The following is a 16,036-nucleotide window of genomic DNA, read 5'->3' as shown; positions in this document are numbered from 1 at the left end:
CTTTCTTTCTTTCTTTCTTTCTTTCTTTCTTTCTTTCTTTCTTTCTTTCTTTCTTTCTTTCCTTCTTTCCTTCCTTCCTTCTTTCTTTCTGAAATTAAAGGACTGCTGTACAAGTGGGAAGAAAGGGAAACAAATGTGTTTGCAGTATCCCAGCTGTAAGGGTAAATTACTTCATTTAGCTCCAGTCACCCATTAAAATACGTGGTTAGTGGTGAACAGAGTGCTTTCTCAGAGCATTCCTATCCACCTCTATCAAGATGTCTTTAGCCAATTAGCTTGCTCGTTGACTAAGAATCTGCAACCTCATTTACTTGAATAAAGGTGTAGCAGGGAAATTCCAGAAAGATAAAATGATATTATACCAACACAGACATCACTGAAAAACAAGTTTCCACATGAAATAACTTATGCAAACCAGTAAATCACCTGTCTAGATAATAAGTGCACCTGCTTTCCCTCTTTATAAAGCAAAGCTGTTGAAATTTTCAAGCTATTTCACCATCTTGGTTAAGGGTAGTGAATCAAATATCAAAATATTGGAACTGCAAAAAGGGCTCCTCTCTTGTTATGTATTTCATATTGTTCTATATTCTCTATTCATCATAAAATGAATAGTTAATGATGTATTTAGAGCCATAGAATTTTGGGAATTAAAAAAATAGTCTAGGAGGAAATTAACAGACTAATACACTGCAGACAAGGTTTGTGATGCCATCCTCAGTGGGACAGTAAGTAATGAAAAAGTTCTGTAAGAAATACGAGTTTTGGGAGTCTTCACATGCTCTGAAGCTGATGGTTTGTAGCATTCATTTTCTAAATCTCCAATTTTTCTCTACACCGAATATCTTTGATAAATGTGTGCTCTCTTATTAGATATTTCTTGCTATTTGATAACAAAATTAACCATCTTTAACAATATTACTCTGTTTTTTGAATAGATATAAGAAAAAAGAAATGGACATTATTTAAACTGGACATTATTATGAATAAATTTTAATGGCTGTGATTATCTTCCATGCTTCAAAACCCAAAGTATGAGAGACAACAGAGTTGCTACTGAACTTTACAGATTTGCTATTAACCTGGGCTTTTGTATGAAATAGCACAGTTGACTTTGATAAAAAAACTGCTCATTTTAATTTAAATAAAAAGCAGGTAAACTGTCCCTTGTAAACTATTCTCCACATCTGTCTTTAATCCCAAACTCCTGTCTCTTTCAGATCCCCTCTTCCTGTATGTAATGGAATAAGGCTTTGTTTGTAGTTTGAAATATGGATGTTTCTGACTACTGTTGTCGTTCCAAAAGGCCCCCCCACAAAGGTTTAACTTTCTTTAAAGTTAACTTCAAGTGGAAGGTTGGCAGCCTTGAGAATTGCTGGGCACTTGTCAGGGCGCTAGGACACGTACATCTCCTTCGCCTCTCACTTGCTTCCTGAAAACAACCTCTTTCTATGCCCCAAACCATCTCAAAACTTAAAGAAACAAAGTACAGCTTTATCAGCTGTTCCATGAGTATTTCTTGAGTTTTCACAAGTTTGCCTGTCTCTCAATACCTAGGAAACTCTAATCCAGAATGTTAAGTTGCCATATACCCTTTTAAGGATGCTTAAAATATTAATTATATGTAATCATTATCTCATTAAGGTATACTCAAAATAAAATACATTGACAACAAGCTACAAATTTGCTACATGATTAATGAAAATGTGTGTGCCTAAAAAATTGAGACTTCAAATCATTAAGACTCAGATCAGATATCTATATTTTTAAATCTCTCTCCCAATCTACAGAAAATATCTCTACTGACACGTAAAATATATCTCATCTCAGCATGCCAACTTGAATATGTGCATGGGTTAATTTAAAAAGTTTAGTTCAAAAGAAAATATATACTATTGTGGCACCAAATGGATCTAGGCAGCAACCCCAGATTATTTGTTTACTAGTACTAGTTGAGGAAAATAATCACTATGTTATGGAAAAATTTTTACTAGAATAATGTTTTAAACAGTAAAATATAATGATACAAATAATACAACCATAATTTGTGAATGTCTGCACAAATTCTCATTTTACTGCTTGCTATAAATAAGGAAGAATTCCTTACCGAGAATGAATTCCAACTGTGGCTCATTTGGAATCTTCTGGATGCCTGTAAATAGTAGGGATAAGTTCAGGTTTTAAAATTATTCATTATACATACTACAATAGCATATGCACTGTTTCACCAAACCAAATATATACATACATTTTTGAAGGAATGAATAAAGATCAATTATCAGGCTAATCATTATGAATTCTCTGGTGAAGTCATGCTAAATTGTAAACTCAATGGAAATTTAAAAACCAAGTTCTAGTAGGCATGGGTATGGAGTTGGTTCTTTTGCTTATTGGCCATTTCAACAATATTTTGCTCAATACTCGTTGCAGGATACCTGATCACACTGTGATCCCCTGAGACTGTATACTAGAGAAGCCTGCCTCTAGTGGTGTGCCTGAGCAGTAGCGTTCACCTTGAATCCGAGAGTCTTGCAGGGTATTTGATCACTCTATGAAACTGTGTGCTGGAAAACCCTGTTTCTAATTGTGATGTGGCTCAGCCCTAGCACACACCTTCAATCCAGAGCTTTCTGTCTACTGTAAACAAGATTAAATAAAGTCAACCATAGATCAAGGGGTATACTAAGCAACCAGTTGACAGGAAGTGAACTGAGGGGGAAAAAGAAACGATAGAAAGTGAAAGGAAACTAAGGGGATGAATAGAGACAAACCGGAAGTAGAAAGGAGGGACATTCCATTACAAGGGTTTCTAAGACACGTGGAGAAGAAAAAGTGGTTCTTTCTTTCTGGAATATAGATTGAGGAGTTAGGTCAGTTGGACACTTTCTCTGCCTCTGTGCACTAGAAGGTTTTCACCCCAGAATCTGGTTCAGGAGTCTTCATTTGGCAAAATCAAATGATAGGGATTTTGTTTTAAAAAATAAACAAGTACTTCAACTCCTTTTGCCAGTGATATTTCAAAAAGAAGACAGTATGTAAAATGATTTAAGATGAAGCAGAAGTACAGAAGTGGGTCTCAGAACAGCTGTCCACAAGTATGGGTGGGCCTCACAACAGCTGTCCACAAGTGTGGGCGGGCCTCAGAACAGCTGTCCACAAGTGTGGGCAGGTCTCAGAACAGGTGTCCACAAGTGTGGGTGGGTCTCAGAACAGATGTCTACAAGCATGGGTAGGTTAGGAAGTGGAATGATCAGCTTGTGGGAGGTAGATCCTCAATAGAAACCCCAACAAGCATAGAGGAGGGCGTGAATGAATGACATGACATTTCTTAAAACTCATAAGTAGCCAAAACATAGGAAATTATGTCACTTGAAAATAAATGTAAAGTTCCAGACTTTGCGTATCACTCAAAGACTGTTTAAACTAACTAGCATTTGGTCAATAAGCTATTTTTAAAACCATCTTTTTGAAAAAATGGAATGCATGTTTTATTTACAAAGTTAGCATTTTTGTTTTGATCTGTTTTTGCACAGCAACCATTTATTTTTTCTCTCCTGCTGACATTTAAAAATGTTTCAGTTATCAATGTTAGACTATCCAAAAGAGGCTGGAATCATTAGGTATGTTTTTGTGAAAATCAAATAATATAGGGTTTTTTGTTTTGGTTGTTTTTTTGTTTTTGTTTTTGTTTTTGATACTAATAATTAACTCTGCTCTAAGCTTTGACACCACATTCAATGCACCCAACCAATACCATTTTTGGAAGATAATTTTTAGGCAATAAATTTAAAGAGGTTAGGCACCTATTTGCTAGCATTAAAACATGAGTAAAGGGAGCACTCTGAAAGAAAGGACACCATTGATTCTAAAGGGGCCCCCAATGGAGGAGCTAGAGAAAGTACCCAAGGAGCTGAAGGGGGCTGCAACCCTATAGGTGGAACAACAATATGAACTAACCAGTACCCCCTGAGCTCGTGTCTCTAGCTGCATATGTAGCAGAAGACGGCCTAATCGGCCATCATTGGGAAGAGAGGCCCCTTGGTCTTGTAAACTTTATATGACCCAGCACAAGGGAAGGCCTGGGCCAAGTAGTGGGAGTGGGTGGGTAAGGGAGCAGGGGCGGGGAGGGGGTATAGGGAACTTTCAGGATAGCATTTGAAATATAAATAAAGAAAATAAAGAAAAAAAAAAGAGTTGTTCCTGATGAAGTTCTTCTGTCTCCAAATAGCTAACACTCAAGGGTCAAATGGTGTGGACAGCAGCTATAGCTGGTTGAGAAACGTTCACATATTTGACTACTTGGTTCCCAGATTGTGATACTGTTTGAGGGAAGTTATAAGACCTTCTAAATGTTCTATAACCTTATTAAAGAAAATATGTCACTGGAAAAAAAAAAAAAAGAACAAATGGAAACCCTGTAATTTAAGCACACTCTTACACTTCTTAATTACATGAGTAGCACAAAAACTGATTCCAATGTTCAGATGTAAATCTCAACCAAATCTCTAAGCTTTCACTGTTATGTGAATTAGTGGCCTCTGTTAAGCACTAAGCAAAGCTTCTTGTGTAACATTTTTCACTAATGCTTTCAGCTTTAATACCTTTTGGTCTTAAACATGTCTAGCTTCCAAAATATTAATTTTCTATAAGAATAAATAAGTACCAAATGGGAGCTCTTTTTAAATATGATCAGCATCTGGGAAGAGCCCATAAAATATATTTATCAGTATTTAATACACATTGGAAATTTTATCATTTGATTCTGGTCCATGACCTATCATCTGTCTCATCCAAGAAAAAGGATGAGAGGACTTAAAGCACAACTTAAAGTACAGAGAGAAAATGGCAAAGAAATGAGGTAACCTGGTGGCATTTGGTGGAACCCAGGTTTCTGTAAATGAACAGGGATATTTGTTTAGTTAATACAGTGGCTCTTTAGAGACCTACAGGAGGCGTGCACGCGCGCACACACACACACACACATACACACTTACTGGTAAACTGAATGTCCTCAGGGTCATTTGCCTGAGCTGCAGGAAGAAAATGCTGGCCTTCTTCTGATGTTCCTTCCTCTTTGATTTCCATGATCCACCTCACAACTGACTTATTCTCCACGGTGTCTTTTCAAATGGTACCAGATAATGAGCTCAGGTTAAACGTTGGCGTATCTTCACATTAACGATCTAAAAGTCCACTGTGAAATTCTGCACATAGAAAATATCAATATTCAACATTGCTGTCATTTTTAAACTCAATTCAAAGCTAAAAATCAATGTAGAAAATACAAGTAGTTTCAAATTCCCTTCCCTCCATGCCCAGCCCTGTGACACTTACAGAACCAAGCTGGGAAAAACACTGGAAGCCCTAGGCTGTTAGTATTTTCAAGAGAATTATTACAGCAGTATGAGAAATTTCTAAATTTCCAGAGATACTCATCCCTTCAATTTAATTTACTAAGCTATAAGATAGATATAGGGTTGCTAACTTAATGTATACCGAATAGAGGAGGTAGCAGGAGCAGATGGCTTCATTTCAAGACATTTGCCTGTGTTGCCACCATGACCATTACTGTGACTCCTTCCCTTTATGTCCCTTAGGTTCGTTTGTGCTCTTTTCAGAGAATTAGTCACAGGCACATAACCATAATTTGGCATACATTTTTCTTCTAAGATAGGCCAACAGGTTGAACGGGGCATTCCCAACCTTGTTACTTTCCACAGACTCTCCTACTGTTCTGTCTGATAGTGATTTAATTGCTTAATGATCAGAGCATGGTGTGAGAAGAATGAAAAATAATTCTCAAAAGATGAAGCTCAAGGGAAAATGAAAGCAACAGAAAACTGATGGCAATCCACAGGAGAGAAAGCTCCACCCCAATTTAGTACCCTGCTGTAGAAAGCTTTATATAGTTACAAATTCATGTTGATATACACAACCAAGAATGAATTGGAAAAAAATCAATGTTTTAAATCAAGTCACCAGCTGAATTAAAATGTGCAAAAATCTTTACATGCCTACACAGTGATGCTTAATGAGATAGCAGCCAATAACTTTGGTTCAGAATATTGATGTGGCCTCAAAACCCACAAATCAACACTCCCTCATTCTGTTGTCCTTAACAAAGTGGCTTCATTTAAGATTCAGCTTTAGTTCTTAGAAATCAGCTGGCAACAATTACACAAAGAAAGCCACCTGAATCTTTAGAAAGTATTTCAAAATAGCCACTTGGTTCTTAATGTTAACAGCATTGAGAATATTATCTGAAAAAAAAAAAAAGAACCATTTACCAGCAGTTAGATTGTAAACATCTCTTTCAAAAATATTTTTTAATTAAGAAAATTCCCTCTACATTCTTTTTAGGCTATTACAATTATAATTCTGAGAAATACACATATTCTCATTGCATAGTCTCCCCCAAAACCTGATACTACTCTGTCACCATTCTGACAAGGACTTTATCAACCTCCTTAGAATATTTTAATTAAATACACAACCCTTAATCCTGATAGGTCATTTAAAAAAACTTGAAAGATCCACACAAGATAATATGAATCCTTGATATAATAGCCACTCAGCATAGTAAGTGTGAAATAATTGATAAAATAAATGCTAGCGCAGGTACATGTGCACTTGTGTGATGGGAAGAGATGGGAGAAGAATAAAGTTAGACACATCTGAGCTCTTGTTGCCATGGTCCCATTTGAACCATATCATTTTTCTGCTCAAAACAAATGCAGCAAGGGAAAACAGTACTCAAAGGAATAGCAAGTGCTACTGCTGAGCCCAGGGTCCTATTTTCATTCTTCTTTTGTTGCACTAAAGAATAGTTTAAGATCTGATACTTGCAATCAAGATTTATACCTCAGACCCTATCAACAGCAAAGTTCCCGAAAACTCACTAACTTTCCAGGTGGCAAGGAAAGTATTGGTGTGGATGTCTCTCTGATCTGTGCCGTTTTGGAAGTGTTCTGCTTTGCTGACCACACACAAACTGTTGTTTCTGCACACCTCTCATTATTTCAAAGTCCGTCTTTAAGCATAACAACTACTCAGCCCAGTTCATGTCCTTTCGAGTTGCTCAGAACAGCAATGAATAATACACATATTTGTACTACACAATAGCTCGAAAGGACTGTTTGTACTCTCCTGCCCCAACCACCAAAGAGGTTAAATGATGGGTAGCTTTATCAAGATACATTGAATTAAACAATATTTCTCATAGACTATGTAAGAAACATTGTTAAGTATTTTACATACCTCACCCTAAAATGAAAACTCTGAAATGCTCATAAAAGTCATTAAAAGGCATTATGCTTAGTTAGGAGGAGACTGACCACACATAAAAGCAAAGACCTTCCACAGCAGAGTGGCAATGTGACATATATTGAACATTAAAAGGCTGCTGTGTGTTTCTGGTCATTCATTACTGACGGGCAGACCAAATGGCATCATCTGGTCAAGACAGAATGCTGACCAAAAATAGTAAGTACAGAGTTCTGACCATAATAGTAAACAATTGTACTTAGCAATTGTTCCATGTTTTAGAAAGCATCTCTTCTACCACACTGTCTAATGTCAATGTAGCCTTGTCAAATCTGGGAAATGTCTTTTAAAAAACACTCTAAGAAAAAAAAAAAACACTGAAAATTTAATTAAAATTACAAAGAAAGTAAAAGAAATATAGAGGAATCAGGTCTTATGGTGATTACATTCAGAAAATATAATAAAGATAGTTGTTTTGCAATTAAATGATACAATTTAGTTGTATCAAACTGTACCAACTGTCTAAAGACTGAGCCACACCATTTTTTCTAGGACAGCGAAGAGAAAGACAACAGAGTTTGATGAAGTGAAATGAGCTCACATTCTCTTCTACTCTATATTATGTGAATGCACCTGGTTGGGCACTCTGGATTTCTATAAAGCTGTAACTGGAGGTGTAACTAGAGTATTGTGTGATCAGATTCAAGGATAGGAGAGTTTTACTTCACTCTTGAACATCAAAGTCCCAAAGGGCAGACAGGTTCAGAGGGGATAAACACTCTGATGTCCTGCCATCCGTCCTATGTGTAGGGAAGCCACCTTCAAGTTCATTCTTTGACGTCATTCCTAGTCACACAGAATTCATGAAAGATCTCCTAACACCCAGCATGAAGAGGTTGTTTATTCTTGTTTTCATGACAGTTTTTTAAAAAAGAAATTGAAATTGCATCCAGACTAAAAGTACATGACACTAAGTGATTATGTAATAAAAGGGCCTACAGAGCAAACTAGGTAGAGAGAGGAAACTAATCATATCAAGTATATCCCACAGTTGAACTGTAGAATGTTCACCAAGTCTCAAAGATGGTCCTAAAATGCTGAACAATGGTAATGATAAGAAAATCATCTTAGTTGTAGGTGAATTCAATAGTCCAGAAAAATAAAATAAGAATTTATACCAACAAAGAAAATCCACCATAGAAAAGACAGCCATAATTTCAAAGGAAATTTTTACACAAAATTATTGGTCTTGATGATAGAATTTGGTGCCATATTAAAGTATCACTTATGAAAATAGGAGTCATATTGAATTTGTAAACAACTGAAGCTTCCAGAGAATGAACAAGACAACAATTAGTCAAAGAAGCAGATTTCAATTTAAGCATGTGGTCCTAGGGTAACAACTTAGAAAGAGCTTGAACATAGTGTATAGATTCTTAAGAAAGAGACTCAGGCTAGAAAAATACACACACACACACACACACACACACACACACACACACACACACACATATTCAGAAACAATGGCTAAGTAAATATAATGTATAAGTTTGCTAAAAATGCATAGAATGAGAAGAAAGGTTTAGAAAATCTTTCATAAGATACAAAGATATTTAGGGGGCTAACTAGTGATCCCTTGGGAAACAAAGCGTAAAAATGTAATGAGGAAATCTAGTCTGGGATACAGAAGAAAACAATGGAATACTGCCATTATTCTGTTGAAATGCTCTCTGGTAAGAACTAGGACCATTGAGTAGAGATTGAGCTATTTTGATGGGCATATATGAGAGTAACTGATTGATGGAAGGATACAGGAAATGGTAAGATAAAGTATAAAACAAACAGTCTGGTATAAGAAAGGAAGATGAACAGACACTGACAACGAGACAAGGGTCTCACAGGAAGCTGTAGAAACTTTAGCATGCTTTCCAAAATGATCTCATTTCCTGTTGAGAAAAAGACACATTCACATATTCATAAATTAAATATAGGGAAAATTTCACAATCCACTTTGAAAAGGTCAGACCATATAAATAACTGTCAATAAATCCATATTTCAAATTAGTGATTTTTTTTTCAACTTGACAAATCCTTGACATATCTAGGAAGAAGGAATCATAATTGAGAAAATGCCTCCATAAAACTGGAATTTCAGCAAGTCTGTGAGACCATTTCTTTGTTAACGATTGATGTAGGAGAGCCAAGGACAACATAGTGCCACCACTGAACAGGTGGCCCTGGGGTGACCAAGGAAGCAAGCTGGGAAAATATTATAAAGACAATAAGCAGCATTCTTTCATGGTCCCTGCTTTAGTTCTTCCTCCATATTCCTCCCTTGAGTCCCTACCTTGATATAAACCTTTATGGGTCCTATGACTGGCACATATACACTGAAGTAAACCCCTCCTCAAGTTGATTTTGGTTGGCATATAAGAGTAATGCAAACCAAAGACGTCTGTCAACAGTAAAATAAAAATTATCTGTGAACAAACAATACCATAACAATAAAAAAAACAGAACACACACCTAGAAAATAGACACAGAACTTTCAAGCTTCCATTTGCAAAGACTTAAAAGAAAGAGCCTTACCCTATAGTCAAGAAAAAGTCAGCAATGTATACAATCAAAGCTTTCCAAAAATGTTGAAAGGCTGTCAGTTCATCTGAATCTAGAAAACACAGCATTTCAAGAATGAAGAGAAGAATGCCAGGCCACACACTGGTAGTAAAAACTCAGCCAGAACATTTGATGAATTACTAATAGTCAGTTCAGAGGTAGCATCAGATATACAAGACCCACAAGTCAAGGGTTGTCTAAACTCATTAATAGATTCTCTGGCTTAGGAATCACTCAGGTACTCATAAAAAGTAAATACAGAGCTGAGTGGATATCTAGACACCACACCTCTTTGTGACACATACCCATGGGAGGAAGAGCAGTCTTCTCAGAAAAAGAGCATAGCACTACTCTCACCACATCCCAACAGTGCAGAAATGGCAGGTCCATCCACAAGGCTACACACCTAGACCCACTGCAATTATGGAGTGGAGACAGGTAAAGAGAGGGAAATCTCAGGAGACAGGGCTAGTAAGGACTTTGAGATGCTTTATTACTGTGCCCCAAGATCAAAGAGCTTACTATCTAAGGTGTCGGCTCTAAGAAGATAATAGAGGTCATCCCTACCTGACTCCTACCCCACCTCAACAGACAAGAGAGTGCTAATAATAGCACACTACCTACACACCACTAGTAGAGACACAACAGCACTGAACAGTGAACTTCTCTTCCAGCAAAAGCCTAAAGTTGAGAGCAGAGAGCAAAGTTTCCATCCATTCATCCCTTCCTCTACTAAGTAATAGCAACACCAAATGAACATGCAGTTAGTTTATTATGCACTGAAGGTTGTCATAGGAACTATACTGAAGCCCTGCTAGACTGATTCCACCTCCTCTGTACAAAGACTAAAGGCTTAGAAGTCAAACTGGGATGTCCACCTCCAGTCATGAACTCTCTTTTGCTGAGACTCAACTATTCTACAAAGCACACAGATAACAAAGAAGAGGAAAATGAGCAAGGAAAAGTAGGAGGAGAAGGGAAAGGAACAGAAGAAAAAGAGGAGGAAGAAAGGAGGAAGAGGAGGAGGAAGAGGATGGGAAGAACAAGGGGAGGAGCAGAAGAAGCAGGGAGGGGGGACTAAAACAAGAAAATTCTTTTAAGAAAAAATGTAGGAATGTCATCTAAAAAGTCAGAACCAGACAATGCACAGATGCTGAAATGATAAAAAAAAAAAAAAACCAAATCAAAAGAGATCATTCTGAAGGCTATAGAAGAAAATTCTACATAACTACATGAGAAATGTTAGCAAAGATAGAAACAGAAAAACAAATAAAATTAATATTAAGAATGTAAAATACACTGAGTAGAACAATAAAGAGTATTTCTGGCAGACTGATGTATGACTGTGTCATAACCTACAAACTAGGAAACCAGAAAGTAGGTCAGTAGAATCCACCCAAACAGAGACATGGAAAGCAAAGAGACTGGTGACATGTGGGTGACAACACCAAGCACATTCTATCTGACTCTCAGGGGAGAGAATTAAACAAATGTTTGAGGCAGGAGATTGCTCCAAACATGTTTAAAGGCATCTACACACATAGCCAAGGAGCTCAGCAAACATCAGAAAAGATAATAGATCCCTACACACCACAGCCCCCCTCTCTTCCTCTGTGTGTGTGTGTGTGTCTCTGTATCTTTCTCTGTCTCTCTGTCTCTCTCTCTCTGAATCTGTCTCTTTCTTTGTCTCTCTCTGTCTCTCAGTCTCTCAGTCTCTCTTTCTCTGTCACACACACACACACACACACACACACACACACACACACACACACACACCAGTATAAGTCTTATTCAAAGCATTGAACCCCAATCACAGGGAAAATCCAAGCAAAAGATAACAAGTTGAGAAACACAATGGCTTCACGCTAGAGGCTATGCATTCCAGAAAAAAAAATGGTGTCTTCTGTGTTCTGAAATTAGAAAACCCATCAACCCAGCATTCTACACAAGGTGGAAGCAACTGCTAAGTGCTGTCGTGTGCTAACAGCTCTTATCCAGAAATAATGAATGACAACCTCATTATCAGCATTTCAAAAAACCTTAAGAGAAGTTCTTCAAGCATAGCATACACATGCAGCTCAAAGAAAATAGAAGTTAACTTCACTTTCTCTTGCTTCTAATAAGGACAAAAGATAATTGCCTAAGGCAGACGTGAGCATTGTCTGTTCCTACAGTAAATGTACAAGGTCCTGGGCTTGTCCTGCTGCACTGAGAACAAAACAAAAACTAAAGAAAAAAGCAAATGACTTGTGTGCCTTATTTTTGTTATTGCTGTTGTCACAAATACTCAACTTAGTTGTTTCAATGTAAAATCAGTCACTAGTGAAATACCAGTAAAAAAGAAAATGTTGCAAACAAGCCAAATATCCATTACTAAGAAATTACATGAACATATTTGGAAGTTCCCATTCTATTTGGCAGCAAAGTTAGTAAATATTTATTTCATATAGCCAAAAGATAAAGCTCAGAAACTATTAAGAACAGAAAGAATCAGAGGCAGGGCAAGCAGGAAGACAAGACATGATAAGATGCTTAGAGCAATTCAAAACGTGTGTACTGACTAGTCTTGTGTGTCAACTTGACACAGGCTAGAGTTATCACAGAGAATGGAGCTTCAGTTGGGGAAATAACTCCATGAGATCCATCTCTGGGGCATTTTCTCAATTAGTGATCAAGGTGGGAGGGCCCCTTGTGGGTGGGGGTCTTGGGTTCTATAAGAGAGCAGGCTGAGCAAGCCAGGGGAAAACAAGCCAGTAAAAAACATCCCTCCATGGCCTCTGCATCAGTTCCTGCTTCCTGACCTGCTTGAGTTCCAGTCCCAACTTGTTTTTGTGATGAACAGCAATGTGGAAATGTAAGCTGAATAAACCCTTTCCTCCACAACTTGCTTCTTGGTCATGATGTTTTGTCCAGTAATAGAAACCCTGACTAAGACAAATTGGTACCAGCATAGTGTGATCTTCCTGTGACAACCTGACCATGTTTTGGGGAGAACTGTGGAAGGACTTTGGAACTTTGGGCCAGAAGATCTATTAGGTGTTAAGAGCTCTGTGGGATGTTGTGTAGGAGCTTGAAAGATAATGTTGAGAACAGTTCAGAAAATAGAGGCCTGGCTTGTGAAATTTCAGAGGGAAAATTAAAGACTCTTTTCAGGGCCATTGCTATTTTGATTGTGAAGATTCTATCATTCTGGTTAGCTGAGGCTGAAGAATCAGTTGTGACTAACAAGATAGCAGAACTACTAAAGCGAAAACTTTGCATTACTAGGACTATTGATGCTGGTTAGCTGGAGCTAAGAAATTGGCTATGATTAAGAAGAGACCAGCATCACTGAGGTGACATCTGGGAAGTGTTTTCTGAGAGCACAGAGGCTGTGTTCCAGAGATAGCCAAGGTTGTACCTCTTGCTGCAGCAAGACTTGGTAATGTGTAAGAGTCATCCAGGTGGTACTGGTTTTGAAGGTATGGAGGGGTCATGCAGAGCAGCTGAGGCTTGGCACTGTGAAAAGCCATGGAAGGACATTGGTGAAGGTGCGACCCCAGTTGCAATTGATGGCCCAGGACTGAAGGGGTCATGCAGTGTTTTGGAGATGCCAGTACCATGAGATGACCACCAAGAACAGCAGCAGCAGTGGAGTACAGGCAGCTGGAGCTTAGAAGATAACATGTGTGCTCCAAAGGGCATGGCTGGAGAAGTGACCCAAGCCCTTGGAGGAGCCCAGAAGATTGTGAGTTGGATCCCAGATACTGAATGGTTGGAGATTGATTTTTGCTTTTGATTGTGACTGTGCCCTGATATTTTTCCCTCTTGAAGGAAGAAAATATTTCAGTGGAGATCCATCTGTGGGGCATTTCTCAATTAGTGATCAAGGGGAAAGGGCCCCTTGTGGGTGGGATCATCCCTGGGCTGGTAGTCTTGGGTTCTATAAGAGAGCAGGCTGATCAAGTCAGGGGAAGCAAGCCAGTAAAAAAACATCCCTCCATGGCCTCTGCATCAGCTCCTGCTTCCTGACCTGCTTGAGTTTCAGTTCTGACTTCCTTTGGTGATGAACAGCAATGTGGAAGTGTAAGCTGAATAAACCCTTTCCTCCACAACTTGCTTCTTGGTCATGATGTTTGTGCAGGAATAGAAACCCTAAGACTACATGTAAGGCAACACTCTCATCATTTAAGTTGTGAAAATAGTGATCTGCATATCAACGTTACACAGAGTATGCAGACAAGAGACACAACTACAGGGACATACAGGATAATCTGTAAAGTCAGCCTCTTGACAGTGGGAAGGAGGGAGGTACTGGGAATGTGGCAGAGGAGGGAGTGCAGTAGTTTTGAGTTTTCTTAAATTCCATTAAAAAATGTACTGTGTTTTTCTTTATTCCTGTATTTTTATTTATTCTTTCAAATTTAATTAATAAAAAAGAGGCAAAGCCATGTGCTGGGAAGATATAAAAACAAAGTGTATGGGAGCTTTAAGTAGGCAGATGGAGTCCTAAGCTGGCCACTAGTAACACTGAGTAGGAACAAGTGGCCTGTGCTTGGAACCACAGACAAAGGGGGTGAGGGGCAGTGAGTGACAGCTTAACTATTTGAGGGCTTTCTCCCCAAGGACTGAGCCTAGAGAGTACAACTGACTTAATGTCAAGAAATTGTCTCATGATACATTGAGGGAAAGATGAAACCAATAATGTGATAGTAATAAGAAAATTGAAGGTCTTTTCAGCTGGATTGGGAAGGCATCGGTAGGGGAAGATATGATTTAGTGGCAGATGAGCAAAGTATTCCGTTCTAAATGATGAGAACTTCAAAGCACAATCAGGAGATAAGTGGGAGACTGAAACTGGCTAGCATCTAAATGACAAAGAAACTATGTATGAAGGGTGTTGTAGAGGAATTTTCTATGGAAATTAAATCATCTAACCACTTAAAAGTGTAACAGTGGAAACTTGGGGACCAGGGGAGATAATGTGCCTAAAGGAATGTTTGCAGAGAGCAGGGACATGACCAATAAATGTGATCACTGTGAGAAGTACATCGGAGTTAGTTAGGCAACTGGAATCTTAATGAGATCATAGCAACCTAGGGGGCCTCTTCCAGGCCTGAGAAAAAGTTAACACTCTCCTATCTATAATGCAGACTTTATGTTCCTTTGAGGAAATAGTGGTCCTTATAAGGGAAATGTTACCCAGGAAAGTGAAAGGCAGAAATACTCATGGATTTGATATGACAATTAGAAAATCGAGATCAGGACAAATTATGGTCAGCCAAGACTATAGTAAAATAGGAAGGGATGGTAGTAGGAGCCTGGGCCTTTAGGTAGAGTCCTGAGGAGACATGTTTGTGAGCACTGGGTATTGCCGGCTCTCCTGAGTGGTTCCATGTTGTCTGCAACAGGCAAGGCACACTGAGGAATGGTGAATGTATGCTTCATCTCCTCTTTGAGACATTTATGATATTCCTACCTTCTATCAATCTTGAAAAGAACAGGGTCTGGAAGTTTGGTTCCATGGTAGCATGTTTGGCTAGCATGCACAATCTTTGGGGTCAAGCACTAGTACTTTAAAAGAAACAAAACAAAGATATTTTAAAAATCAAACACAAGACTCACATCTTGGAGTCAGTCAATGGAACATAGAATTAACACACTAAGAAACGTGTGATGATGATGTCTGAGGAGAGAATGACACAAAGACCCAGAAATGAACGAGAAATGGACCTGGCTCTCAGATTAACAGGTCCTTGTTCTAAAATGAGCTTGTGTAGCATCCTGCGTTTAGCCTGTGACATTCCTGGCTACCACTCTGGATCATCTAAAAATCTAAGAACTTCCACTGGATGTTTAACAAAGTCTTGAAATTTTACATTTTTTTCTATAGCAGTTTTATGTGGCAGGCTGAATTTTAATGAAAAGAAGGGAAGGAAGGAAGGAAGGAAGGAAGGAAGGAAGGAAGGAAGGAAGGAAGGAAGGAAGGAAGGAAAAAGAAAGAAAGGAAGAGAAAGAGAGACAGAGAGAGAGAGAAAGAAAGAAAAAAGGAAAAAGAAAAGAAAGAAAGAAGAAAAGGAAGGAAAGGAAAGGAAAGGAAAGGAAAGGAAAGGAAAGGAAAGGAAAGGAAAGGAAAGGAAAGGAAAGGAAAGGAAAGGAAAGGAAAGGAAAGGGGGAG

At 38.3% G+C, this 16,036-nt stretch overlaps 1 protein-coding gene across 4 annotated transcripts in view; it reads right to left on the bottom strand.

Annotated features, from left to right (window-relative positions):
* The window catches only part of Inpp4b (inositol polyphosphate-4-phosphatase type II B), a 751,408-nt gene that overhangs the window by 358,853 nt on the left and 376,519 nt on the right, over positions 1–16,036 (bottom strand). For all 4 annotated transcript variants that reach the window (XM_021220100.1, XM_021220101.2, XM_029532468.1 and 1 more), the window contains exons 4-5: positions 4,995–5,204; positions 2,108–2,152 (exon numbers count right to left, since the gene is read on the bottom strand). In XM_021220100.1, coding sequence (XP_021075759.1) covers positions 2,108–2,152; positions 4,995–5,085 — 136 coding nt within the window. In that variant the 5' untranslated portion in view covers positions 5,086–5,204. The remainder of the gene's footprint in view (positions 1–2,107; positions 2,153–4,994; positions 5,205–16,036) is intronic.

Source organism: Mus pahari, chromosome 20 (genome assembly GCF_900095145.1).
Source record: "Mus pahari chromosome 20, PAHARI_EIJ_v1.1, whole genome shotgun sequence".
Lineage (NCBI taxonomy): Eukaryota > Metazoa > Chordata > Mammalia > Rodentia > Muridae > Mus > Mus pahari.
The sequence above is the reverse complement of the archived record's forward strand: the minus strand, read 5'-3'. Positions and strand labels throughout refer to the sequence as shown.